At 46.2% G+C, this 26,553-nt stretch overlaps 1 protein-coding gene across 4 annotated transcripts; it reads right to left on the reverse strand.

The window, feature by feature from the left end:
- Positions 1–1,356: 1,356 nt before the first annotated feature.
- On the reverse strand, positions 1,357–26,517 carry HEPH (hephaestin). 4 transcript variants are annotated; one of them, XM_052673523.1, is made up of 21 exons: positions 26,390–26,517; positions 24,149–24,345; positions 21,813–22,057; positions 20,941–21,153; positions 20,198–20,377; positions 19,540–19,794; positions 18,799–18,967; positions 17,846–17,985; positions 16,598–16,729; positions 15,961–16,172; positions 14,206–14,356; positions 13,681–13,893; positions 12,719–12,929; positions 12,313–12,452; positions 11,441–11,572; positions 10,449–10,555; positions 9,522–9,747; positions 7,955–8,094; positions 7,460–7,622; positions 7,054–7,086; positions 1,357–5,515 (listed from the first exon to the last, which is right to left on the reverse strand). In XM_052673523.1, the coding sequence occupies exons 2-21, from the start codon at positions 24,307–24,309 to the stop codon at positions 5,271–5,273; spliced, it is 3,468 nt and encodes a 1,155-aa protein (XP_052529483.1). In that variant the 5' UTR covers positions 24,310–24,345; positions 26,390–26,517; the 3' UTR covers positions 1,357–5,270. The 4 variants fall into 4 exon arrangements, with proteins under 4 accessions (XP_052529483.1, XP_052529482.1, XP_052529485.1 ...); XM_052673522.1 differs by lacking the exon at positions 26,390–26,517 and adding an exon at positions 26,010–26,129; XM_052673524.1 differs by lacking the exons at positions 1,357–5,515; positions 26,390–26,517 and adding an exon at positions 26,010–26,129 and having other exon boundaries at positions 6,789–7,086.
- Between the last annotated feature and the right edge of the window lie 36 nt (positions 26,518–26,553).

Consider the following 26,553-nt stretch of genomic DNA (forward strand, 5'->3'; position numbering starts at 1 on the left):
GAACTGGAATGCATGATTCAGTTCTATTCAGGCATCAAAGCAAGAACTTTCAGTCCAGAAATGCAGGTTGAGCTTTTTTGGGGGGGTTGGGAAGGGGTTACAGCTTGAAAATTGTGGTGTACCCCCCCCCCACAGAACACCCCCACTCTGCTCCGTGCACAGCTGCTGTGTAACAGCAGCACAAAGGCACAAGTTGGGAACTTCGCAGATGAAATCCTTCACGTGGGATGGGATGCATTCCTACATTCCTACAGGGCTTGCAAAAACTTGGTGGAAGGAGGACCCCCTCCATGGTTACACCACTGCTTCAGTGACACGTGCTGTGCAAACATCGATTGGCTGCTGCTAGATGTGCGTCCACAAACATCTGTACGTACATTTATATAAACCATGCCAGTGTTCAGGACCAACTGCAGATTAACTGAAAAAGAAATGGAACTCTCCTTCTCAAGGTTTAAGAATGCAGAATAAACCCTTTCAAGAACACCAGAGGATTTGAAGCTTATAAACAATGCCTACCGGGCAATAGATTTACTTTCCCACAAATAGGAACAAATTAACAAACAAATTGATTTTGGAGACTGGCAGTATTTGAATTTTAACACCATACATTCTAATTTCCTGTAAAAGCTGTCAACTAATCACATGCCCAGTCCTGCTGTTCTCCCATTGCCAGAGTAGCCTGCAACAAAACTCAACAGCAGTTTCTGAGACCAGTGTTTCAGCACATGTGGTACCTTGGTTACACAAACAGCTTCTCTCTCATTCCCCTTTCTTCCCTCTGTGGCTTTATTTAAAAAGAAAGCAGTATAGATGCATCTTTGCTCACTGAGGACATCATTCTGCTCCGCACAGCCCATCCCCACACTGCTGCCTTCCTTCCCTTCAGAGACAGCTTCTCCATTAGTGCTGCAGAATGACCCTGGGGCCCAGCATGTGTTTTGATGGCAAGCAGCTCCCTGCTTCACCACAGAGTTCTGTGCTCATTCTGCCTCTGCTTGTCCCAGGAGGCTCCATCCTGCAAACAGCAGCTTGGATCACAGCGATGGACTGTGAGAAATTCCTTTGAACCAAAGCTGTAAGAAACACATCTTCATCTGCAGCCTGGCAGCAGCTTGAGGACTCTGTGCATAACATGCTGCTGATACCCAAGAAAATGCTCTCCCTGTAGGAAGGGCAGATGGAGCACCAAACCAGTCTGGTGATTATAAGCCCTCACCTGCACTGAACCAGGTAGCAAAAGCAGACAGAGGGACATGGGAGCAGCAGGAAAACAGAGCCTGGTGAAAAAGAAGTCAATCTGTGCAATCTGAAAATGACAAGCAAAAAAACAGAAAGAAAAAAAAACACAAAGGAGAAGCTCAGGTTCACTTTATTTCAATGGACAGGGTACAAAATTATTTTGTCTGTCTGAAAAGCTGCATAAATTCACATTCTTTTCAGCATCACGGTTCATTTCCACAAGAGTTACAAACACATCTCAGAACAAAAGCTGCACAAGGCAGCGCTCAGTGACACAGCACCAGGCACTGCTGCCTGCACTCTGCCAGCCACATCCACACCTCCAGCTCCGAGCATCTCTGCAATGGGTGAAACCGCCCTCCAGCGATGCAGATGGGGGCAGGAGGGCTGCGAGGGAGGGGAGCTGCCCAGGCTGCCACAGGGCTGAGCCCAGCACCGAGCTGTGCTGCTCACCAGGTGCCCTCGGGGCTCTGCAGTGCTGACAGCCCAGGGACATCTCTGGGAGCAACAGCTCAGAGAGGTTACCGCTGTAATCCTGGTGATTCCAACAGTGCGGGATTATTTTTCTCTTTTTCAAGCTCAGCTATCTTGGTGCTGCTCCTTCTATCCTAATGCACTGTCATTCTAAAATTCCTCCTGTGGATTTGCATGGACGGGAACCTACCAGTGAGAGCACTGACAGGCAGGACAGCCGTAAGAACACGACAACATTGTGGAAATACAGATATAAGAGGATTTGTTGAAGGCCCTGCTGGCAGTGAGTAGGAATAAGAGGAATGCCAGCCTTTGCTTGCATTCAGATCCATCTGATTGTGCTCCTGCTGATTGCTTTGCTTTGTAGCCCTTGTGCTTCAGTTCCTTTCCCTGGGCAGTGTAAGTGCACACAGCTCTGGGCTTACACTGCTCCTGTGATTTGCTGCGCCAACAAAATTATAACCACAGCAAACAGCCCGCATGGTGGTTACATATTACAAAGCACATCATTTAATTCAGAACCAAAGACTACATTACACATGAAAGACACTCTGGCAGTTACCAGTTTTAGTCTATTTCTATCGTGTGCCTCAGGTTAATCTGACTTTAACTCTCATGGTTTGTGAAAGCAAAACAAGATACAAAATAACCTCTTATGCTTCTGCTTGCAAGTCCTGAAGGCTTTTTGACTTGTGTAAATCTCATATTGCTGTAAGCACATACAATAGGAAGCAGTAGCTGCTCCTTCTGCGTATCCCACAGAAGAAACATAAAAAATGAGCTCTCCTATGAAGATGTTCTGGTACTTTTAACAGCACTATGAAGTGAAACAGCATTAAGCTACCTAAAAACGCGGATGCCTGCATTTCACTCCCTGTGCCCACATGGGTACACTTTCAATACTTTTCTGTATTTACTATCTGAAATCATTTGTGGAGTTATTAAGAGCAGCCTGAACACAGTTCTGGGCAACCTGCTACAGGTGTCCTTGCTGAGCAAAGGCTGGACAAGATGACCTCAGCTGTTCTGTGATCCAATTCAAACCATTGCAGAGTTTTCCTTACATAGCTTACTTTGCATGGACGAAAGAGCTGGGAGCAGCTCAGAGGGGTCTCAGTCAGCACAGAGCAATTGCACATTACACCTCCGTCCCCGCTTTCAGAGGTGTCACAGATGCAAATCACAGCAGATCTTACTTCAGGTTGAACCACAAGGGTCACCCACACCCTTCTCTGTACAATCACAGAAAGAAAGAGACAAAACACAGGGTACTTTTCTCGTGATATTTTTAAAGAGCTCAGAAACCATTAAGTGTTACACTTTGCTAAACGGAGTAAAATGAAGGAGTGCCATCTTCATCCCACTGTGTGCCCTGGGGCAGCAGTGCTGAGCCTGGTCCTGCCGCTCGTGCTCAAGTCTTCAAGCTGAGGTGACTCCTTGGCAGCTGTCTGTGCATCACGGATGAGCAGAAAGGAGATGCTGTCAGGTGCTCAGAAGGCATGCTGCCAATGCAAACATTTGCTCACAGGCAGCTCACAGTCACCAGAACTGTGAAACATCTCCTCCTCCACATACTCACACCAGCTGGCAGAACCAACTTCTGATATGAGGCAGTCATGAAGTCACTGACTGTTTGTCACAGCTGTCCCCCCCACCAACAGAAAACTTTGCCCTCTCTTGTCCAAGCAGAAGAGCTGCTCAGTGAGGCTCCCTCCATGGCCTGGGCTGAGGACAGAGCTGGAGAGCAGACCTCCAGCAGCATCCCATCAACCCAAACCCAGCATCACACAGAGGAAGCCTGCTGGGTAAGGAACACACAGGATGTGGAGATCCTGCTCCAGCCCCATACCTCCCTGCTTCACAGCCAGCACTGAAACAAACCCAGATGAAGAACTGAAGAAAAGGTGACTTCCTCCTTTCTGTTTTTAGATGAATACTTTAAAACAACTCCTTTTTCTCTCAGCACAAGTGGATAACGTTTTTTTGTTTGTTTGTTTGTTTGTTTGACAAAGTGGGGTTGGAAATGAAAGTTTCCTGCACAATTCTTACTCCTGATGACAGAGTTAAAATCTGCCCAGGAGTGGGAAGCCTGTAGCAGCAGCAGCAGCTGAACTAGGGCTGACAATGAGCAGAGCGCTCATATTCAGAGCGCTCAACAGCCCTCCAGCTCCTCATCAAGTTTAATGAACTATAATGAAAGGAAATTAATGAACTTTCCCCCCATTTGCCAAAAGAAAGAGCAGCTGGACCCAATATGAATCGAGTATGATTAAGAACATCATAACCACCACTCAAAATAAAAGAGTGATACACCTAAACAGCCAACAGCAGTTTCTTATCATTAGAACCACTCAGCTAGCTCTGCTTTAATTGCCACTGAAAGACGCACAGAAAGGATTTTTCTACCTTTTCCATTTAAGACCAAGGACAGAAGTACATAAGCACAGACACACAGGGACTCAGCAGAGCATGCAGACAGGAGCACTCAAAGAGCACCTCAGTGCCACCACACAGGGCAGCGTGACCATGGGAGGACAGGCATTACCTGATAGCAGACACAGGGTCTGGGGACTGCCAGGGCTGTGCCACCCCACACACCAGCAATGCTCACTCCTGGCATCATTCCCCACATCCCCTTGGGCGAGTGCAGGGATTGCAGCCACAGCCCATCCCAGGGCTGTCACAGCAGCACACTGCTGACACTCTGTCAGTGGAAGCCCTCTCATACTTCTGCCCCAGGTCACACTGCACTGAGCCTCTGGCTCAGCTTATGGCAGCAGCTGAACTGAGAGAACTGCAGGGAAATGTATGAAAGCAAGCCACACCATAGAACAGCACAGCAGCCTCGATCCTGCTGCAAAGGAGCTGTACAGATACTGGGGTGCAGCACTTCACCAGCAGAACTGTGGGCAGGGGGAAGTCACCAGATGCTCTGCAGCACAGGGAATCTTCAACTCCCAGCACAAGACCTGTGCTTAGAACACACTGCCCACAGTGCTGCACAAGGATGCATCAGCAAGGCTGATTGTGAGGCACAGCTGTTGCCATGCTCCACGATGTAGCTCTCAGACACTGCAACATGCTTTGCCCTGAACTTACATCTGCCCAATTACTCATCAAAAAACAGCAATCCAACTCTAAATTAACATTTTGTCTACTGCATTCTTACTTGATTCATCAGAAAAAAATCCACACTAAAACCACAGATCCACAGATTAAGTTAATCGGGGGGGAGGAATAAGGCTCACAGTTTGGTTGTGAGACTGAGGCAATGCCCAACTCAGCTCTGGCAATGGAGTAAGACTGGATTTGGTCCAAGAGCTTCTAGTGAAGACCAAATCTGTTCTGGAGAGAAAATTGGGAAATTCTTTCCTTTCTTGTGGATGAGAAGTATTTTAGAAGGACCTTTTACTCCCATTGTTGGCCTTCACTCAGTGGAAAGGGTTCCCCACCTTGGCTCCTAGAAGCCCAGTGTGCAATGGAAGTGATACTCTGAAGTCTTTGCTGCAGACAATGCTCACAATGTGGACACAGCCAGAGTTCGTATGTGGCTGTTATAGCCCCGAGTTCTTTTTAGACATGAGTTTGAATCCATCATCCAGAATAGACCTCCGGTTCCGTCTCAGCTTCCTTTGCCTCTGGAGGTGGATGACGACTCCCAGGAGAAAGGCAGCAACCAGGAGGAGGACCAATCCTGTAATGGCTAGAATAATGACTGCAGCTTCTACTTGCCCTAGAGGCAACTTAGCTCCAAAAAGCCTGACCTTCTGGGAGTCATCCTCATCCTCAGGTTGTGCCCCTGAGAGGGAAAAAAAATAGTTGTATTATTTCCCACTCTCATTAGCACGGAAAGGTTCAGAATCCTTCTGGAAAAAGAGCAAAAGAATGACCCAACACAATCAAAGCAAGCTAAAGCAGACCCAGTCCCCATGAACCCAACAGACCCACACCACTCAGGTCAGAAATTTGAGAATAAAAGGTTCCTTCCCTACTCCACTCCATCCCACAAACCCAGCATGTCTCAAGCTATCCCAGCCCTATCAGCTAATCACTGCTAAGCCACTCATGAGGAAGGCAGCTGGGGGTTGTGTGAAGCAGCAGTGGCTGAGCTAGGAGAAAAGAACTGAGATGAGAACATCTGGACTGGGGCTCCTGCGAGGTCCCCACTCTGCTCCAGACTGCCCGTGTGTGGCTTCTGCTGCTGTAATGCATTTCTCAGCCTCACCATCATTGAGTCACTTCACATCTTGAGCTCTTACACTTCTATAGTGAAACAGCAGAAATCCCCTGAGAAAGGCAGCTATTGGCACAGACAGCAACCCTCAGTCAAGGTTCTTCCTTCATGAGCATACATAGGCTGATGCTCAAGTAAATGCAGAACAAGTTATTTAAGTATTGTCACACTGTCGCTGTCAAAACTACATTTCCTATTTTTCTTCACAGCCATTCTGATTGAGGAAAACATTGTTGAGAAGACAGCAGAATTGTCAGTACCAAGACTGAAGCTTTGCAAATAGATGGTTGTATTTTCTGCCAATTGAAGCTCTGAAACCAGCTCAGCTGCATTTACTGAAAGCAGCTGAGAAATACAGGAGTAGTTGTAAAGAGATGGAAAAGAAGAAGGGAAGAACGCACCGCCATCAGCTCTTCCAAATGTTACTTCCAGAGAACTGGAAAAAAAAGTCATCTACTACTTTCCTTTTCCCTCATTCTGCTCAACCATCTGCTTCTTAAAAAACCTTAAAGAATGACAGCACATGCTTAGTCTTTTTCTCTGTGGGTAAAACAGACCAGAAAGAAGTTGTGCTTGGTGGTGCACCCACTATGACTAACTGGAGGGACTTAATCTGAACACTCCCTCAACCATACAGGCACTGACAGTCCAAAAAGGGGGAAAAAAAAACAACTAATCTATGATCCCTGTGAGTTTCATTTGAAAGGAATCAGAAAAATCACAGCATCCTCTTTTACAACCCTTTGAATCTCTGCTTGTATGATAAATTCATATGCAGAAGTAGGGTATGAGGCCACTGAGTTTTTTTGACTTAAAAAGGTCAAACAAGCCAAAGCATCTTACCTTTTTTTTTTTTTTTTTTATCATCAGAGCACAGGTGTGTAAGAGACAGATCAGCTAACTTACCTGGAACTTCTCTATTACCCATCAGTAGCCAAACATCAGGCTAATGCTGCCCAGTCTGGCTGAGGAGGCTGTATACTGTCTTCGTGCTCCTCCCTTCTCCCCTCATTCTAGCACAAATCTAGGTCTCCATACTGACAGGAGATCTCTAATTCTTTGCCACGCACACACACACCTTAGCAGTGCAAGCCATACATTACCTTCATCGTAGTTCAAAACCACAGGCACCGGCTCTGAAAGGAAACAAGAAGCAGGTGACAAAGTGTGGGCTGAACAAATTGAGTCCAGAACAGACCTGACTTCTGACCAGTAATATCCTTATCAACAACAATTGCTCGCTGATGGCTGAACTTTGCTTCCCAAACTCAAACTAAAATAAATCTGATAATAATACCCTACGCAAAGTAAATTCCAAAAGCAATTTATTACCTCCAGCTGCAAGTATTACTATATTCAAAGGGAATGTCTTAATGGCAATTATATGCTCAATTAACTAGCTGTTTATAGTACAAAAGAGTTGCTAAGCGTGATGCAAACAGAATTCAGCAGCATTCATAGAAAATGGTGTTACACGTCTGATGGTAGTAAGTAGTGATTATTTCTGACCTTGTCTGGGCAAGACTTGGAAGAGTATCTCCATGCCAGCATGAATATGATCAGACACATGGCAGTGAAGCAGCCACGTCCCAGGGTTCCCAGCCAGCATCTCTACCATTTCAAAGGTCCCAGGAAAGAGATCCACAACATCTGCTCTGTAGCTTTTGCCACTCTGTGAAGGAGAAAGGAGACTTGCATGCGCTCTGTGCATCTCTAAAATTGTCAGCTTTACTGGAGACCACTTCAGTGTGACTACAGTTTATCAAAGCTCTACAGAACATTTCAAATAACAGCTCCAGGGCTGTAACTGAGAAAGCAAATAATGCCTAAACTAAAGCAACATTAGCTAGGCATATCAGCTATAAACAGAGGTTCAGCCTATCAAGTCTGGGCACATAATAGCACATTGTGCACTGTTCCTGTAAAACCATTCAAGAAGTTCAAGTCAGTCATGCAAATGCAATGACATCAGTGGTCATTTTATTATCAGCAGGATCTTCTTACCTTGTATATGAAGGTCTCAGCATGAAAATGGACTGTGTGGACATCAATCTCCTGTCCCATTCCCAGCAGGTACCAGTTCACCCACTCTCCTTCAAACATGGTCAGCCCAGGCAAGTTTGCATAGAGCCTCCCATTGATTGCTAGGCAGTGAATAACATGCAGGGAAAAAAAAAAAGCTATTATTGAAATGGTAAAAATGCTGAATCACCTCAAAGGAAGAAAGCACAGGACAAGTTAGATGTTTTAAAGCTCATCTAGGAACCACTGCATCAGTATTTCACATCTTCCATACAACACTGTCCCAAAACGTTTGGCAGTCTCTCTACAGACACATTACATACTCGTTCTGTTAACAGATACAGAAGACACAGCTCGCACCTAAAGCCACACTGTAATTCACCCCAAATAATCTATAAAAATTACTTGCAGAAAACCCAGAGTCTGGCTCAAAACAAGGGAAATGCACAACTCGAACATTTACTTGCTGAATGACAACAGGCAATTTCTGCCAACAGGAACCCTGTCATTCTATGTGTCTTATGCTGCCTGCACACACTGTGTGCTAATCATCAAGGGAAAAAAGGAAATCACTACATGGTGGGACCTCATTTCATAATTGGCATAGCAAGAAGGAATAATGCTTTGACTGCAAATGCAGAAAAGAAACCAAAACAACGGGTGAGCAGGTTAATGTTTACAGGGCGACTGCCGTGCTCAGATGACAATGGAAGGAAAAATACTGGAAGAGACCTGATCTAAAAACAAGACCTCCCACGTTTTACTCCCATATCTGCCAGGGGCACTTTGGGCAGCCCAAAGCAAGCATTCAGCTTTGGTGTGTTGCTTTACTAGTTATAACATTGGGCTGACAACTTAACTGAACAGACATTGGTATTTGGAGATTCCTTATATTACCTCTATAAAATAGGCAGTAATAATAGCACACAGCACAACTCTGTTCTCATCGCTGCAGCTGCCTAGGGGCTGGTATTACTGAGAATACTTTAGGTGGAAAAACAGATACAGTATGTAAGGAACCGTAAATAACACAAGATTTTAGAGGAGGTTTGTTAGTGTTGCTATAGGATGGTTTCTTCATAATCAGCTAAATTGTATCTGTGTATTACTGTCTGTATATTGCTGTCACACAGCCTGGTCAACTCATTTGAAATATAACATTCTAATGGTCCCAAGATGACTAGAATGAAAACAATCTGACATCTCATTTCACATCTAATATTTCCTGTCCAGAGTCACTCAGGCACACTAGATATTGACCTCTCCAGCCCATATCTTGCTGTTTCTCCTGAGGAAGACAGCCATAATGATTAGCCTTCATTGGAAATCAAAGATCTGTGGCATATGTCCTACATTACTGAGAACAACCGAGAGTTTAACCAAGAGTTTAACTTCGTTTGTGCCACCGTTGAAGGGAAAGGGTGAGGGAAATCACCAGAAGTCAGGCTCTTGTTTTCTGGGCTTTTTTGACTGCTGATAGTGGTGAGAGTCATTAATAACCCTGCACAGATAGTGACAGCTGGGTGCCAAAGAGCCCAGCCAGCATTACCGTGCATTTTGTTGCTTTCCACAAACTTCTCATCCAACAGGTCAATATCCTTGTGACTTCCACTGCTGTAACGTTGCACGTTCTCCTCTAAGTACCAGGACATATTTTCATCAAAAACCAGGAACAGGAGAGCAAACTCCCTCTTCACATCCTTCCTGATCCCATCAGCTTGCAGCGTCCCTTTCCTGCAGACCTTCAGGGGTCCAATCAGACCGCTGTACACATCCTAATCCAAAGGAAGGGAAAAAAATCTGAGCTCTTCCCTCTTCACAACTGCTCCCTGCATCACACCCCACTTACACTGTGCTGCTGTGTATGAACTCTCATTGGTAGCAATCAAGGAGCAGAGCACAAGGACAGAGACTACGCAAGCTCTTATGAATGCAAATCAAAGTCAAGTGTGAATGGTATCAAAATAACCCCCACTCTAAGACTGCAAAAACATCCAGAACTTGAAAAGTCCATTATCTCCAGGTTCAATGTGATGCGTTACTGCAGTATCATTCAGGTCATTTTCCCTATGAAATCAGTGCTACGACAGCAGATCTCAGCAAAGCTCAGAATTTTCCTATTTTATCTCTCTGTTCTAAATTTGAACAATTTCTGCCTTCCTGAATTAAACTTTTCCCCAACTGAAGCGAGAACTCACTGGGAGATGTCCTCACATCCTGCAAATAACTGAGGGAAGGTTAATTTCAGCACGACATGGAATTCTTTCCTGTAGGTTTGCATTAGGAAAATAGTGACAAACACCAGGGCAGATTTAGAGGATCCCCTCTCCCAAGAGAATGATAGATATGCCAACTAGGTGGTTTTTCTGCCCTTCACCTGGGCCAATTCCTAAAATATACTCAAGTTGCATTGTTTCCTAGATAGGACAAAAATTGATCTGATCTTGTTTTTTAGTTCTATCTTCTTGTAGTTTACCTTCACAGGGTCTACCATGGAGTAGTAAACCCAAGGGACACAGGCTGAATCATCCGGCCCTGGACCAGACCTCTCAGGAATTTCCCATTGGTAGGTCACTATGTCACCTGAGGACAGAAGCACCATTAGCACCACTTCGATAAAGGGAGCCCCCAACTTTGAGGGGCAGCAAAGCAGAACAAAAACAAAAGACCACTTTGTCTCAGAATTACAACCCATTGTTGGAGGTTGCATCACTCACAGGTGCTGAAAGAAGGATGGAAGCTCCCCTCTCACAAACAAAGCAGAGGAGTGACAAGAGATGCACACTAACTGGAATTAGCACAACTCAGTCTTATCTGCCACATTTAAGACTAGACCGGAGCAAGGGAATTCTGCCCCTCTTCAGCACCTGTGATGTTTGGAACAATCTTTCACTCCTTTGAAGTTCATTTATGATGCTCAAATTTCTTTTTAAAGCTAATATTTTGCTTATTAGCAATATATCTCAGAAAGACAGAGTCCAACTTAAAGCCTGCTTGTTGCAGAGATAACCTTCTGATGAGCATACTCTCGAAGGAGACCAAAAATTACATAAATGGACATCTGGACCATGAACAAAATTTCAGTCAGCATCCTGGAAAGCAGCTGTGCACATTACAACAAAGACAGATCATGAAGAAAAACAGGGGCCATCAGGCCAGGGCTACCAGAGCTGAGAACAGTGATCAGCCTTCTTCTCACAGACCATGCTTGGTGTGGGGGACAAGGCTATACAGAAAAAATGTGCTGCATTTACCCCAAAGTCAGAGCAGAAACACAAAAACTCCCCTGGGCTGCCCATATAAGTGACAGCCAAAAGACACAGTGAACCTGAAAGATCAGTTTTGTTCTGTTCCAGTCCTCTATGAGAAGAAAACAAGTACATCTAAGCCTATTTAAAGGAACAATCTAGCTGTAGGCTAAAATTAGTTTCCTAACTTAGTGCAGGAATAAGGCTGGAGGACACTTACCAGGATGTGCTACTTGTGGCTGTCCTGCCTGCCTTTCCAGCACCCCATGGGCATGAATGGAGTAGGGTCGTGAAGCATTGTTCTTGAATACAACATTGAGAATCTCTCCCACTTCTGCCCACAGAAAAGGACCTGAAAATAGTAGTAATGTACTCTAAGACCAGCAAGAACTGTCGTATCTTCTAAGATTATCCCCCACTTTTCTCATTCTTTTCTCCCCAGAAATACTCCCTTGTAGTACATATGATGCTCCCCTGACTCATCACTACCATAACTCTACCACCAGAAGCGAGCATTGGAGAACAGTCCCAGTTCAAGAAAATGTGAGTTTCACAACGAGGGAAATGAAGGCTATTACACATTTTAGCTGTAGCCTATCCAACTAAACCTTAATTTCTGAATATACACCAAATTTTACAACATTTTTTTATCTGATGCTTTTGGTTTCAAAAAAATTGGCGATACTCAATATGGACTGCCAGCATCACAGATCAGAACTGCAGTCTATTTCAAATGGCCTCAACTTTTCTGCCCTGCCACCACTTGCAGTCCTGGGTTCATTAAAGGAATGTCTCCACAGACCTTTACAACACCACAGTGTTTCTGCATTTTGCAAAGCCTGTGTACTATTACTCCCTCCTCCAAAAACCTTTCATACCTACAGATTTTCACCCACATCTCTGACTGCTCTACTACGGGGCTGTACTCAGGACCCTCTTTACTGCTTTATCCAAAGCTGGCAGATCTGGACACTCGGGATTTCTCCTTGCTGGCATACACAGCACACACCTGAGTATGCAGGGGGCCTTCAGATTACAACCCTTAGCCCAAGCACCACCTGTATGAATGAAATACTCTGCACATTTCCTTACCGAGTATCCCCAGATGTTCGTCACCATTTACCCTAGCTTTAGGGGTCTGGAATGTCCCATCTGTGTACTCCCTGTAAACTGCTTTCTTGTACCTGGAGCCAATCAGTCCATCCTTATTGCTCAAAAATATATCGGCATAGCTGAGAAGTGCAAAACAAGTGCTGTGTTACTCAAATGCTCACAAGGCACAGGCAGTGAGCCCGTGGTACAGGGCTCAGCAGCTGACAGGTTTCCCAGAGTCTCATTTCAGCTGCAAAGGCTGGCAGCAACACCTGGGCTACATCACCAGCCCCTGCAGCACTGGGTATAGCCACAGCACCACGCAACACGCAGCCAAGACATCCAACAGATTTGACTCAGGTCTGTTGAACAACCTTGCCCAGGGCTTCCCCAGCTCAGGCTGTACCTCTCAGCAGAGTGGTTGTGCCGCTCTCTCTCCCAGCTCCGGTCTGGCGCGTAGTCCCACTCCACCTCCTCTGCCACTATGTAGTACGTGCGCACCGCTCTGTATGGGAGAGCGGGAGGCAGAGCCCTCCTGTTGCAATTGGAAACCGAGTACTGCTCCCTCATTCCAGCCTGGTAATGATTGCTCGTCTGGCAGTAGATCTCAAAAGTCCCTGCGGGAGGCGGCACAAACAGGACATCAGCTGCTTCAAAGATGCCAGGAAGCAGTGCTTCCCACAGTGTGTGACATCGGCACGCGTGCTGAGCAGATATGGGTGTTTGTTTAGGGAGCTTGGCTGCCATAGGCTAAGATTAAAAAGAGCTGACGGAGAAACCAATCAGGAATGACAAAGTCCCACACAAATATTACCTCAGCAGGCCATCCTGCACAAAACAAGCAGCTTATTAGACATGAAGAAGCCAAGGAAGTGACAACTATGCTACCACTGCTGGTTAAGCAAGAGATCTAGCCTGCAAAAGCTGAAAGGGAGGGGACAAGAAGCATCTGAGGCATGATGGCGAGGTAGCACTGTGTGCCTAACTCCCAAACTGGGAAGACACAGGTCTGTTATTGTGAACCTCTGCACACCACAACTCTGCTTCATTCTGAATGGTATGGCTGCGTGTTTCTATGGATTACAGGCAGCAAAGTGCATCAGAGCTACTATTGCAAATACTAAATAGGAAGTGGCAGCTTAGAGAATCAATCTGGGATGATGGGACAAGATTCTGTATCTCCCATTCTTCTCCAGAATCAGGTGCAAAGACGAGAGCTTTGGGCTTGTGAATAGGTCTAAACAAGATGCAATGCACAGCTCAGCCTGTAATATGCAAGAGTTCACACTGCTAATGAACCAGCCACAGTAACAACCTGTTACAACCAGAGACTTATCCTAATGCTGGGTTAAGTATGCAGACTCTTACCCTTGTTGTCAGGTTGCATAAAGGCAGTAGCAAATGTATGGGGGAACAGGTTGGCTGAATCTTTCCGCATCCCATTCATCTGCAGAGTGTTTCCCTGAAACACAGCTCCATGTACATCTGCTTCACTGCCCAATCCCAGAAGGTGCCAGGACACATTGTCTCCTTCACACATATCCAGCCCAGGCAAGTTACCAAACATATATCCATTGATGGCTGCAAAGGAGAAAACAATTCACTCTCCGGCAGATATCAGCCAGGAGATTTATTCTGTGCATCTGCCTGGATAGGGTGAGCTTCCCACTGGAAAAGCATCTTCCTCTTAATTCATCCGTGAACACACTCAGGACAGACTTCCCAAGACAGCAGTGCTTCTCACCCCACGTCCCACCCGCTCTCTGGCCTCGCCTGATTTCAGCCCAGCACAACACACAGCCACTCCAGGTTCCCAGCTCAGACTTTGGGTGAGCACCAAGCAGTGTTTGGCAGATTCACTCCTGCTGCCCACAGAACAGCATCAGGCCATACCATGCATCCTGTTCGATTCCTCAAAGCCATCATCCTTTTTCAGAGAAGTCTCTTCCATCCTCAAATAGTACTTTATGTTTGCACTTAAATACCAGCTGAGGTTCTCATCAAACACACTGAAGAGAAGGTAAAATTCTTTGTCGATACCTTTCTAAGATACAATCACAATGACAGCTGTTAATTTTTTAAAATGTCCCCATTCACTACCCTTACAGATCAAACTGTTTTGTTTGTCTCTTATTTTCCCCCTTCTCCTGTAACTTGGCTCACTGAGGGCAGGGCTGTGCTTTGCTCATTTTGAGTGTTTCAGTTCTGCTCTACAAGCACCACTCTCAGGTTTGCCCTGGTATGCCAAGTGAGCAAAGCAATCAAAATCAGGAGAGGAGCACGACAACACTGCCTCCTTCCCCACCACACTTACATTTACATGTCGGCCAGAGAACACGGCTTATAATCACAACCCACCCCTCCTTTCTCCTACCACAGGTCTTAGTTTGGGAATTTTGTATTGCCTTAAAGCCTCAAAAACGTTAACTCTCCTAAGAGATGCACTGCACAGGATGGTGTTTCCCCATTAACAGAACACTGCCAGTACTGTCCAGATGCTTACTTTGGTATCTGTTTCCTTAGCTGTACAAAGGAAAACACCATAGACAGGGCTAAGCATTTTGCAGCCTGCAGCACGTAGGTATGTGTGAGGAATGGCTGTGCATCTTTCCCAATTAATGGGTTACTTAATATCATGGAGCTGGAATTGCTGCCCCAGATGGTTCTTCCAATCATACATCTCCAGATAAGTCCACCTGTTCTGTTTATTGCCTCTCAACACTGAAAAGCTCTTATCATTACCACAGTTCCTTCACACAGCACACTTCATACACTCGTGATCCTCTCTGCTCAACCTGCTCACCAGTGCAGAAACGTGAATCTTCCAATCTATTCAGAACTCTCCATTTAGCTACACCCTGCCACCAGTGAAAGCAGACTCCCCCAGGATGGCTTAGCAGCAGCAGTGTCCAGATCTTTCAGCCACTCCCTGATCTAAACTGCCAGACAGGTAAGGTGACACCAGGCTGTTTTTCTGCTGCCCACCATTTCTCACAAGTCTGTTAACGTCTTGCACTTCCCCAGGTTGGTTTACTGCCTTCCCCAGGCTTACTGCATTGAGTTATCCCTGACTGAAATTCCAAGAGCAAGTTCTGGCCATTTCCCAGATCTCACTTTCGTCACAACCAAAGACTGAAGCAGATTTTCAATTGTTGTAGTAAGCTCTGCTTGAAAATGAGCTTACATTGCAGAACAAGTGAGACTCCCCCAAACCTCAAAGCATCACAGTCATTTGAGCACACCATGCAGATTTTCAGTTGTGTGCACACCATGCAGGTGTGTTAAGATGGCTCCTCAATGCCTCTAAGGCTGCAGTGAATATTCTTTTGCTCTGAAAAGAGTATTTTCAGGCAGTCAACTACAACTCTCAAGGACCAAAGTTACCTAGAAAGTCACACCCAAGGTACATTCACATCTGAGTTTTAAAACAAAGCCCAGAAACTATTTCAAGGGCAGTCCTGAACGCTGGCCTTTCCCACCAGACCTGCAGCACCCAAGTGCATTGATGTCAACCTGCCTTCTGACTTAGATTAGACTCTCCTGAACTCATACTATCACGTGTTTATTTTCAATGGTTTGAGGATGTTTCCTTTCCCCTTAAGGATACAAAGAATCTGATAAGAGCGTGGCAGGAAAAATCCTTTTTACCTGTTTGTTGTTGTCATCCAAAGTGCCCGGCTTGCAGATGACCAGAGGGCCTACCAAGCCTGAGCTGGTATCTCTGATGGGGTCCACAGCAGAGCTGTACATCCAGCTCAGGCAGGGAGGGTCGCTGGATGTCGGCCCAACGTGCTTCGGTACAGTCCAAGCATATGTAAAATTGTGCAGAGGTGGAACAGACACCCCATTTCGGGACACACCTTCAAAAACAGATGGGCACGGTTATTTTTAAAGTCTGTACAAACCCAGTTGCATCCTCTCACCAGTTACACTTTCATCCACATCACAGCTGAGGTATAACATAAAGTGTTCAGAAAGTGCACTCAGCTGCTCTCAGTAGGTCTCAAGCAGTCAGAAACAGCCTGAGGTTTAGTTTTACCATTTCTCAGGTGAAAATGGTACCTTTGGAACCATGCTACCTCAGGCATCCTCCCTGGGCATAAGATCTGCAGAAAGATTCCTTCACTTCTTCCTCAGACAGACCCAGAGAACCAGGCAGAGTGCCACCCAGCTCCTGAGCACATTCAGTCCTTCCTTCAGAACTTCCAACACAGACGAGGCACAGGCTATGGAGCTCTACCACCAGGAAGAGTATTGAATTAATAAAAATAAATGAGCCACAAACCATCATGGTACAGCATCCCTTCCCATGCCTTCCCATAGGACACTCCATGAGGCTGGATGCTGAATGGCCAGGAGGCTTTGTTAGCAAATGTCACCAGGATGGTATCACCAACTTCAGCTTTTATTACAGGACCTACACGAACAGCAGAGAAAGCATGTCAAAACAGAGCAAAACAGGACAACCAGGTGAACAAAGTAAGGCAGCGCCACCTTTGATCCAAGGCGGATGGGAACAGACTGGGAACAGAGGGGAGGGGGATGAGTTTGAATGAGTCTGCGCAGCTCCCCCTGTGGATGATGCTTATCTGACCTTCATTTTTTGTTTCTTCCCTATTTATTTTAGGGAAAAATATTTACAATTCCTATGAAGTCATACACAAGATTACCCTCTGTCACTTCTCTCCCCATGGCTACTGCTGGTAACAACATCCCTTGTTCTCTCCCCACAGATCTGTGTTTTATTCCATGTGCTCCTTCCTCCCATGGCCTCTCCCAGTACCACTATCACTAACTTCTGCTCTCATTAGTCTACACTAATGCAGGAAATTGGACCATGCTCCTACTGCATACCTCACAGCCTTCGCATGACTCATTTGCCCTTGCAGACTCCCTATATTCTTACTTTGCTTCACCTCTCATACTTGCTGTATAATCAATTAATATAAAGATATTATAATTGTGAAATAAACCAGAGAGTTTGGCAAGCAAATAATAACAGAAAGAGAATAGATAGAATGCTTACACGTGTCCTGGGCTCACTGCAAAACTCCAGAGGAAGGATCTCCAGCAGGGATCCTTCCCCCTGGCAGTCAGCCCTTAAATGGCTCTGGGAGAGGCACAGCCAGGCTCCATCCCTTCCGGCAGCACAGGAGAATTGCCTTCACCTGTGCTCCAGGGCTGACTCAGTGCTCACCTCAGGAGGTCAATCAGAGCTTCAGGCTGTGATTCAGCAGCTCCCATTCACCTGGGTATCACGGAGAGCACAGAAGCAGAAGCTTTTTGTGAGCACCCTGGTGATACTCAATGGACCCACAGGCTCATCCAGTCACAAACACTATACTGTCACAAATACTATAACATGCTTCTCCAGTCCTTACTGCTGACCTCCAAAGAGTGCTCTGGCAGGAAGGCAATTCCCTACATTCTACATTAAAACACCTTACCACACTGAGAAACAAGGGCACTCCTTACATAAGCCCATCATTCATGCTAGCACCAAAAGAGGTTTGTATTGCTAGATGATTCCTACCAAGTATCCCAAGGTGTTTCTCTTCTTCAGACTGCTGTTTTTCCTCACGGAAGCTCTCATCAGTATATTCCACATACTTCACCTTCCAATAGACTCCTCCAATTCGGTAGAGGCTACGCTTGAAAAACTGCTCAGCAGGGCTAAAAATGCAAGACACAGATAACGTCTCATTTTTATGAAAAATCAAAAATAAATAACAGCTGTAAAGATTTTCCTCTCCTGTCACATCCTCAGCAATACACAGACGTAACCTGCCTTGCAGGAGAGGCAGTTTGGTTACAGGGACCAGTCACAGCTTTCAGTTCTAAGGTCTGCAAGAGTCACTGCGGGGCTTTGGGTAAATCATTAAATTCTCTGCACTTCTACTTCTCCCTCCAGCAGCTTCCTAGGGAAGGGAATGGAGAGAGAAGCATGTCTTTGTTTCAGTTTGCCAAAGTCTGAAAGGGAAACCACTCAACCAACCACTATCAAAGCCATCTGACAACTAGAATGGAAGGATGTCAAGAGGTCACTAGATTTGATTTCCGAGAAACTCCTTGCTGCAGCAGGGCTACATTGAAGCATATCTGCAGGCTAGCTCTGCCACCCTGTGTCTGCTGCAAGACCTGTTTGCTTAACAGCTCATCAGATCTCTACATTTCTTCTTAGGTCAGACACAAGCAGCAATGAAGCGCAGAGACAAAAGCAGCAGTTCACATCCTACACAAATGGAGACTCTTGGAGCTTATAGGTAAGGCTACGAAACAAAACAGCACACTTCCATGTGAAGTCCCCTGAGATACCCAGTACTGCATTCAGTGCAGCCCAGCTATAGCAGCTGATATTTCTAGATGGGCCACTCCATGCAAACTGCAGGCACACAGCTTGCTAAGGAATAAACCCCATATTATCTTAACCAACCTCCCCCCGCAGACTGGAGACCTCCAACTACAGCTGAAAGACCATCAGCTTACCTGCCCACCTCACTCAGCTGTTTCCCACTGCTGCGGTCACGTCCTGAAGGCCCATAGTCCCACTGCACCTCCTTTGCAGCTATGTAGTACTTCCGAGTTCTGCCCTGCAGGGCGGGCTCCGGAGCTTGCCGAGAACACGGCCGGACTTCATAGATGGCAGCCATCCCAGCTGCCCACAACAGGTGGAGGACACATCAGCTTAACGTTACACCTCTCACTGAACAGAGCACCCTTCTACCAGAAACTGGATTCTCCTCCTCTGCTGTCCCAAAAGGTACATGCCTGAGGTGATTGGGTTGTTCCCACAGAAAGGAGCTTCTTTCTGCTGGTGAGCAGAGCTCCTTACACTTAAACTCTGGATGCTTCGTGATTACGGACAGACAGCAAACAGAGCCTTCTTCTAATGTATCACACCAGGAATTCTTAAAGGAACTAGCACTTTTAGGGCACTGTCTCATCTCAGCTTTCAGCTGTGTCAAATTTATCATTCACCAGCAATTGATGTAGAACATCACACCACTCCCAGTAAGTTTGACCTACATATTAGCAGCCAATTGACCCTACTTCATACAAGACAAGGAATCACCCATTTAACTATGGACATTTCTACTGGGAATGCTGCCCAAGGCACTGCCCCTCATCACACTGTACATCACAAGACGCGTGATGGGGACAATGATGGACACTGGGTGAAAAAAGGGAAGCCACAGAGTGCAGAACAGATTCCAGCCTCTGTCTTACCTTGTATGTGATCATTGAGCTGACAGCTCAGTAACCATCTCCCAGGGTTACCAGGGATCATGTCTGCTGTAACAAAAGTGGCTGGGAAGAGGCTGGCCACATCTGTCCTATGGTCTCGAATGTTGAGTGTTTCTCCGTGGAAGTAGGCTGTATGAATGTCAATTTCATTGCCCATGCCAAAGAGGTGCCATGCAACATGATCCCCAGCACACATTGTCAGTGCAGGGAGATTCCCAAACACATAACCATTGATAGCTGAAAAGGCAAGCAAGTTAAAATCAGAAGTTAGAAAAAGGGCCAGCAGAGCTTCTACCTGCAGGTCACAGCAGACATGTTTGAAGGGGGAACCAACCTTGCTCTTCTTCTTCTGGAGAGCTTGGCTCTACAACTCATTTCATAACACAAACCATTTTTCAGAATCTCCAAACAACTCAGAGACTCACTCAAGCCAAAGAATAAAACAAAATACTTTCTTTTTCCTGGAGCTGCTGCAGTTTGTGATAGTTTGCCTATCACCTGATCTCAGAGCTTTCTATACCCCTTTTCCTCTCTACCCACAGCCTGACATACAACAGCGGAAAGCGCATTTCAAGATATCAGAGCACTGACCCATCCAGAGCATCTGGGCAAAGGCGGTGGCTTTACAGAATTGACTCACCATGCATTTTGTTGCTCTCTTGGAATTCCTCATCTTCTTTGTCTACAGATCCTGGATCAGTGCAGAATGATGCAATGTTCTCATCCAAGTACCAGCTTAGGTTCTCATCCACCACACTGAACATAAGGAAGAAGTCAACATCCACATCCTGCCGCCTTTGAGAAGTGCCTGTCAGTATTCCTAGGGGGAAAGAAAAGAATGAATACCCGTTCATACAGAAAAGCAGACACTAGTTTTAAAGGCTTAAAGAACCAATAAAAGAACAACAGCTTATCACACAAATTACAGGTGGATGCTTCCTCCACCATTCTGGCACACTGCAGAGCTTCAGTAATCTCATACACTTCTGATATAACCCTGCAAGCTCAGTCCCACACTGCTCTAGCTCTGCATGGCTGAACTAGAACTCTTTCAATGTTCTGAGTGCTGAAATCAATCAGTATCTCTATTTTTAAAATATACAAACTAGGTCTCATGCAAAATTCCTTCTCTTAAAATGAATTCAAGTAGCCCTGTCAATCAACAAACCTACAAACTCATCTACCTGGCCACAACAGGATGAAGACAATTCAATGACTGCAACCCAACCAGAACACAGGTGTTGTCATCTCCAGTCACGTCACATTTTCCCTACAAAAGTGGGAGCTGCCCACTGGAGCATTCTTTCATCCTGCTTCTATTCAAGTCACCACAAAAATCTTCGCTACCAGAAACCACAGCCCTCAGCTGCTTTCCCTTCTTACCTTCCTTGCATGTTACCAATGGCCCAATTAATCCAGATGCAATGTCTTTTGGTGCATCAACATGAGAGTGATAGATCCAGGTCAAGCAGTTCGGATCATCAGCTGTTGGGCTGTGATCTTCAGGGACAGTCCAAGTGTAGGTGTAACTCCCTCCTGGGAAGACAGCATCATCCTTCTTCTGATCCTGGGGGGACATATCGGGATACAGGGATCCTAGAACAATTGAGCAATCAACGTCCATTCAAGAAGAGCAGAAATACTCATACACATAGCCTTATAATGAGCCTCTCACACTCGGATAGCTGCATACAAGTAGAGGATAGCATCTTTCAATGCAAGACTCAGCAACCCAAGGTTGAAGCAGCAATTAAACATCACTCTCTCAAAAAGAAACCAAGGCAAAGAACCACTGTAAGGCAACTTGCCCAACAAACAGATTAACAGAGTCAGAAAGGTTATTCTCATTCTCCCTACCACTGCTTTGCCTTCAACACCATGTGCCAGTCAGCCTTCCTACAAGTCTCTAGAGTTCGCCTGAAATCGCATCTCCTTGGCCTCATACTTCATTCTTAGGAACACTCCAAATAATTACTGTAACTCTCCTCCTGTGCCACTCTCCCAGAAGCAAGTTTTAGAGGTTCTATGAAAATCAGGAAATCTGGACTGTGTACTGCAATGCCCAGGTCAGAAGACTGCTCCCAGATCCATGAAGGTAAGTCAAGTCACAATGCTGGGTTAGTACAGACCAAAGTGCAGCTGGTTTTTTTGTTTGATTTTTGGATATTTTTTTTTTTTACAGACACTTCTCAGTGCATACTCTTCAGTTTCCCAATCAGAAAAATCCATCTCTTTTATGGCAGTGGTTCATTTACCTTCAGAGTCCTTCTCGTAGAAGACACCGTGAGGATGGATTGTATACGGCCGACTAGCAAAGTTTTTCAAGTGTACTTTAATGGTATCTCCCACTTCTGCTCGGATGATGGGCCCAAGGAACCCCAGCCACGCCGGTTTGGGAATCTCAGCAGTGTAGGTAGAGTCTGTGTATTGCTTATAGACAGATTTCTTGTAAGTACCTCCTATCCTGTCCTTGCCAGGCTGGAGGAACACTGAGGCCCTTCTGTTAAATTCAGAAGAGAGGAAGACACTGTGAGTCACACATTACACAAAACAGAATATAACACTGGAGAAAGCTGTGTGTCACTGCTGCTCCCAGGTAAGACCCAAAGCTTTCAGCATCACAGAAACCTCCCGTGCTCTACCATAACACATCCATACCCAGCAGCTGCGAGGGGAACACAGCACCATACAGGCAGCATAGCCAACAGCATCATCTGCTACACAAAATTCAGCAGAGGACACTGGGCAGCTAATGGCTTTGTGAGTCCAGAAACTGCTACAGGTACATGTAGGGGCAAACTCCTGCTGACACACAGCCATGGCCTCGTCCTGAACTCATCATGGAAAGACACAGAGCGCATCTTGAACTTTGCAAACTGTGGGGTGTGAAGGATGGCACTTCTCCAGCAGTCACAGACAAGGGACATAGGGAAGAACAAAGCCCTTCCCTCTCCTCCATCAGCCTTTATCGTGTTTTGGAAACACATCTCAATGCCTTTGTAGGGTTTGTTGCTGGCTCAACAAACAAGGTTAAAAATACTAATAATAATCTCACAGCTCTCCAGCTGAGATATGCAGCCTGAAGGGTGCTTTTCAACTCATTTTTTGCCATTTACTTGCAAAATGACAGGCAAGTATGGCAGGTATACACCCAGCACATTATAGCTTCCAGAGGTGCCAAAGTTCAAGACATGAGTATATTTGCTCTTCATGACTATTTCTTAGTAGATAAAGAGATGAGTCATGGCCCAGATATGAACAACACAGGCGGAGATGAGAGCTCGGGTTACTTTCCCCACCCCCTTAGGACTGAGCAATGCTCACTGTTCTGAAATGGGCAAAGCCAGCGCTCATCTCCAGAACACAGACAGCAGAGGTCAAAAGAGTAAACGCTGCCTTTGTCATTCAGAGCTGTGGAGGGCTGGGCTCCAGCTATACAGTCTAAAGCTCATGTTTGAGAAGCCATCCCTCTAGCTAGTATCAAAGTATATGGGTAATTCAGACTTCTAGCAACCTTTCTCCACATAGCCCATCCCTTTCAAACTAAAGAATTCTACTGTTTTACCACATCTGCCATTCTCCTACCAGTTCTTATTGCTAGCAGTTTCACTTCTGCAATCATTGCACACAGGAGCGCTGTTAGCTAACTGTTTGCAGTGACAGCTTTAGAAGAGTTAACAGCTCCTCATTTCATTTCTTCTCTTCACGTACTCCAAGAGAAAGTGAACAATAAATACTGCATTTGTTATCACTGTGGGTACCAATGAAAATACCTGCGTCACTTGATTCAGCCTGACCTTGGGGGCTTCTTTTCTGCAAACAAACTGAGCCTATTTGGCATCTCCAGAGAGAGGCGACTCGTGCTGAACTGACAGCCCTTGCTTTTCCTCTGCCCTCCTCCTATTCCTGCTGGATTTCTGAAAGATGTAGAAACCGCTGGGTGCTATTTGTTATGGCACACAGCACTGAGCGGCTGGGCAGGCCAACAAATAATTTGTCATAGAAAAAGGACTAAAAACAAATGCCTTCAGAAATTTGTGGAAAGCTACAAAAAACAAAAGTTTGTTATGCTGAAAACTGGGAACAAACTGTTTTTGTAGTGACTCAAAGGGATTACTGCACTTTCCAGATTTACTTCTCTCACAAAAACAGAACATTTTCCAAACAACCCCAAGATTTCACTAAGCAAGTTGCATCACCTCCAAGGCTTGAAGTCTCAATTAACAAAAACAAGCCAGCCCCATGGACTCATTTCCATGGAAGTGAAAAGTTGTCATGCTTCAGAATACCTACATCACCAACTGGAAGTAGGAAATGCAAACCCCAGGGCAGAGCATTACACAATCTGCTCTATTATAGTGTTTTTACTTCCCTCCAACGTAGCTGGCACTGGTCACTGGATGCTTCATTAAATTGACCATTCGCTTCCTCACAGGAACAGCTTTATCGTAAGAACACAGAAACAAGTTAACCATTAAGCTCATAAAGGCCACACAGCTGATCCTATCTCCTGCTTGCTTAGATGACCCAGAATACTTGCACAAAATTACTCAGGTAGCACAAGACTCAGTTCTTACAGAACTAAACGTACAGGCTACGTGCGATGCTTTGGTTGCTCATCACATTCATTCCTGTTGGAGCATAATTCCAGTCCACCTCATGGATCCCCAGGTAATAGACTCGGGTGATGCCTCCAGCAAACAGGGGCGATGGCCAACAGATGCAAAGCAGCAACAGCCAGAACAACCGCATCGTGGTGTGAGCAGAATGCTCTTCTGGAGGATATGTCTGCAGGCAGGAAAAAAAAAAAGAAAGGAAAAGGAAGCAGAATCTGACCACATAACTGTACCCTAAATTAGTTGGTTTGATGACACCGCACATCGAGCCAACATCCTTTGAGAGAGTGTGAAGTCAGGTAGAAGCCCTGTAGGGATCATTACCTGAATACCCACCAGGGTGAGGAATAAAGGAAATCCTCATGCTGCACAATGAGGGCACAGATTTGCCTTGATAATCAGCACACACAGCTCCGCACCATGCTTTCCTCATCACAGTTTAACTCACTGCTTTGTCAACAGCAATTCCAAATATTTTGTTTAATAGTGCTGAGAAAATGCTGCTATAATTGGCAACCCCTTCACTAAGAGGGAGATGAGGAGAACAGAGCTGTTTGCAGCAGAGGCACCCACAGTGTTATGCTGCATGACACAAAGCAGGGGCTGAACCTGCCACAGGCACCAGAACTTCAAGTGACATTTTTCACCAACATTTTCACCAATGTCCCAAATAATCATAAAGGACCACATAAAAGGCAGAAGAAAACAATCCTGAGCAAATAACACTAAAGTACTGTTAGCACAATCCTTCTCTGCTCTACTAAGCCCCCGAGAAATACAATTCCACCAACAAGAAGCATTTCAAATTCTAACTACCCTCAAGGATGCTCTTAAGGAATGGTTCCCTGCCACCCTTGGGTATGTCTGGATTAGCAGCACAAGGCTGGTTCCCTTCAACTGGTCCCAGTAATACTTCCCCATGATCTACGTCATGAAGCAAGGAGTTTGCTCATAAACACTGCACTCAGCATCAAGTTCAGTGTAAGGCACCAGGAACACTCTGGGGGACTCAAGGAGAGCAGCAGGAATTATGTGAAAGCATTCCCCATATTCTATCTTACCTGTCTGAAAGAGAAACTGATGGAGCATGAGAGCGCAGAATTACACAGAGGATATAAAAATAGATATGAAATAAAATGGATGAGAAATTAAACACAAACGCACACAAAAACGTTTAAGAAAGATCTCATGCAGAGATATAACAGGGTTATGTGCAGCCTATAAAGAAACTGGCAGCTAAAATACAGACCCAGTTCTTGAGATACATAAAAGCAACTTCGAAAAAGTTCAAAGAGAGAAACCAAGGACACAAGTAAAGAAAAATGCAACAAAGGAGCGACGCCATCGATTTTCGTAAACTTCAAGAAGGCGACGGCTGCAAAACACTACGCAAACACAGACGGGTTTTGTCTACGATACAAGGATGGCTGTTATCGTTCAGCCGCCCTCCGCTGGGAGCACCAACACAACGCGCAGCCCCGGCCCGCTCAGCCCCGCGCCTCTGCCTCCAGCTGCGCTGCCGGCGGCCATAGAACTGCGCTGCCCAGAGTTCTTTCTATGTTGAAATAAGAGTTGATTAAGAATAAACGCAAGTTTCGCGCGGGTCATCCCTGAACCTTTTTGTTTAGATAGCAGAGTTTTCCCAAGAGTTAGTATTCTTAATTAATAAAACTGGAATCGTAACCGAATAATTCAAGTTAATCGGGTCGCTAATCAAATGCCACTAATCAGACGAATTCACCCGACGGAACCCGAGTTTCTCAATAGAGAAAAAACGCGACGCCCAACGGGAAGGGGAGGGGGAGCACGCGCGGGCAGAGCCGCTTCATTGCTTACTGTGCGGAGGGTCGGCCGTCAGCAGAGGAACATCTCCGTCCGCGGCGGCGGCACGAAGGGAGCGGCCCAGCGAGCACCGCGGGGCGAAGTCCACCCGGCTGGGGGCGCCACCCGCAGGTGGGGCGGGGCCCGGGATGCCCCCGCACCGACCGAGGGGAGCGGGTCCGCCCGACACGGACTCTGCAGACGGGCACTCGCGCGTTTCTCAGGAGGGCTGAAGCCGCCCGCGGCGCATCCCGAGCAGCGACAGCCCGGCGGCCGCAGCTCGACACGCGCACCACCGTACCGAGCCGCACCTGTTCTAGAGCCGCCCCGCTCGTATCCGAGCACGGGCCCACACCTGCCCGTTGCAAGTAGAGCCGGAGCGCGGCCGAACCTACCTGGGAACGCGGCTCCGCCCACCCCTACTCTCCCGCGGGACGCGCCGAGTTCGCCTCTGCTGCCGCGCGGTCCCTTTAAAGGCGCGCGGTGAAGTCACGGGGCCGCGCGCCGCGCTCCCCTGAGAGCAAAACAAGAGGCACGCGCCGGCAGGGGGCGGGGCGAG

This window comes from Tympanuchus pallidicinctus, unplaced genomic scaffold (assembly GCF_026119805.1).
Source record: "Tympanuchus pallidicinctus isolate F22 unplaced genomic scaffold, pur_lepc_1.0 scaffold13, whole genome shotgun sequence".
NCBI classification, from domain to species: domain Eukaryota; kingdom Metazoa; phylum Chordata; class Aves; order Galliformes; family Phasianidae; genus Tympanuchus; species Tympanuchus pallidicinctus.

Excerpts from the sequence above, each read along its gene's own strand:
- HEPH (XM_052673523.1), bottom strand. The coding sequence starts at position 24,309 with ATGCGGTTGTTCTGGCTGTTGCTGCTTTGCATCTGTTGGCCATCGCCC. Across the intron at positions 22,058-24,148 it reads CAAAGCATCGCACGTAGCCT|AAGGGCCTCAGTGTTCCTCC; the intron begins GTACGTTTAGTT and ends TGAATTTAACAG. Across the intron at positions 19,795-20,197 it reads AGAGAGCAACAAAATGCATG|CTATCAATGGTTATGTGTTT; the intron begins GTGAGTCAATTC and ends TTGCCTTTTCAG.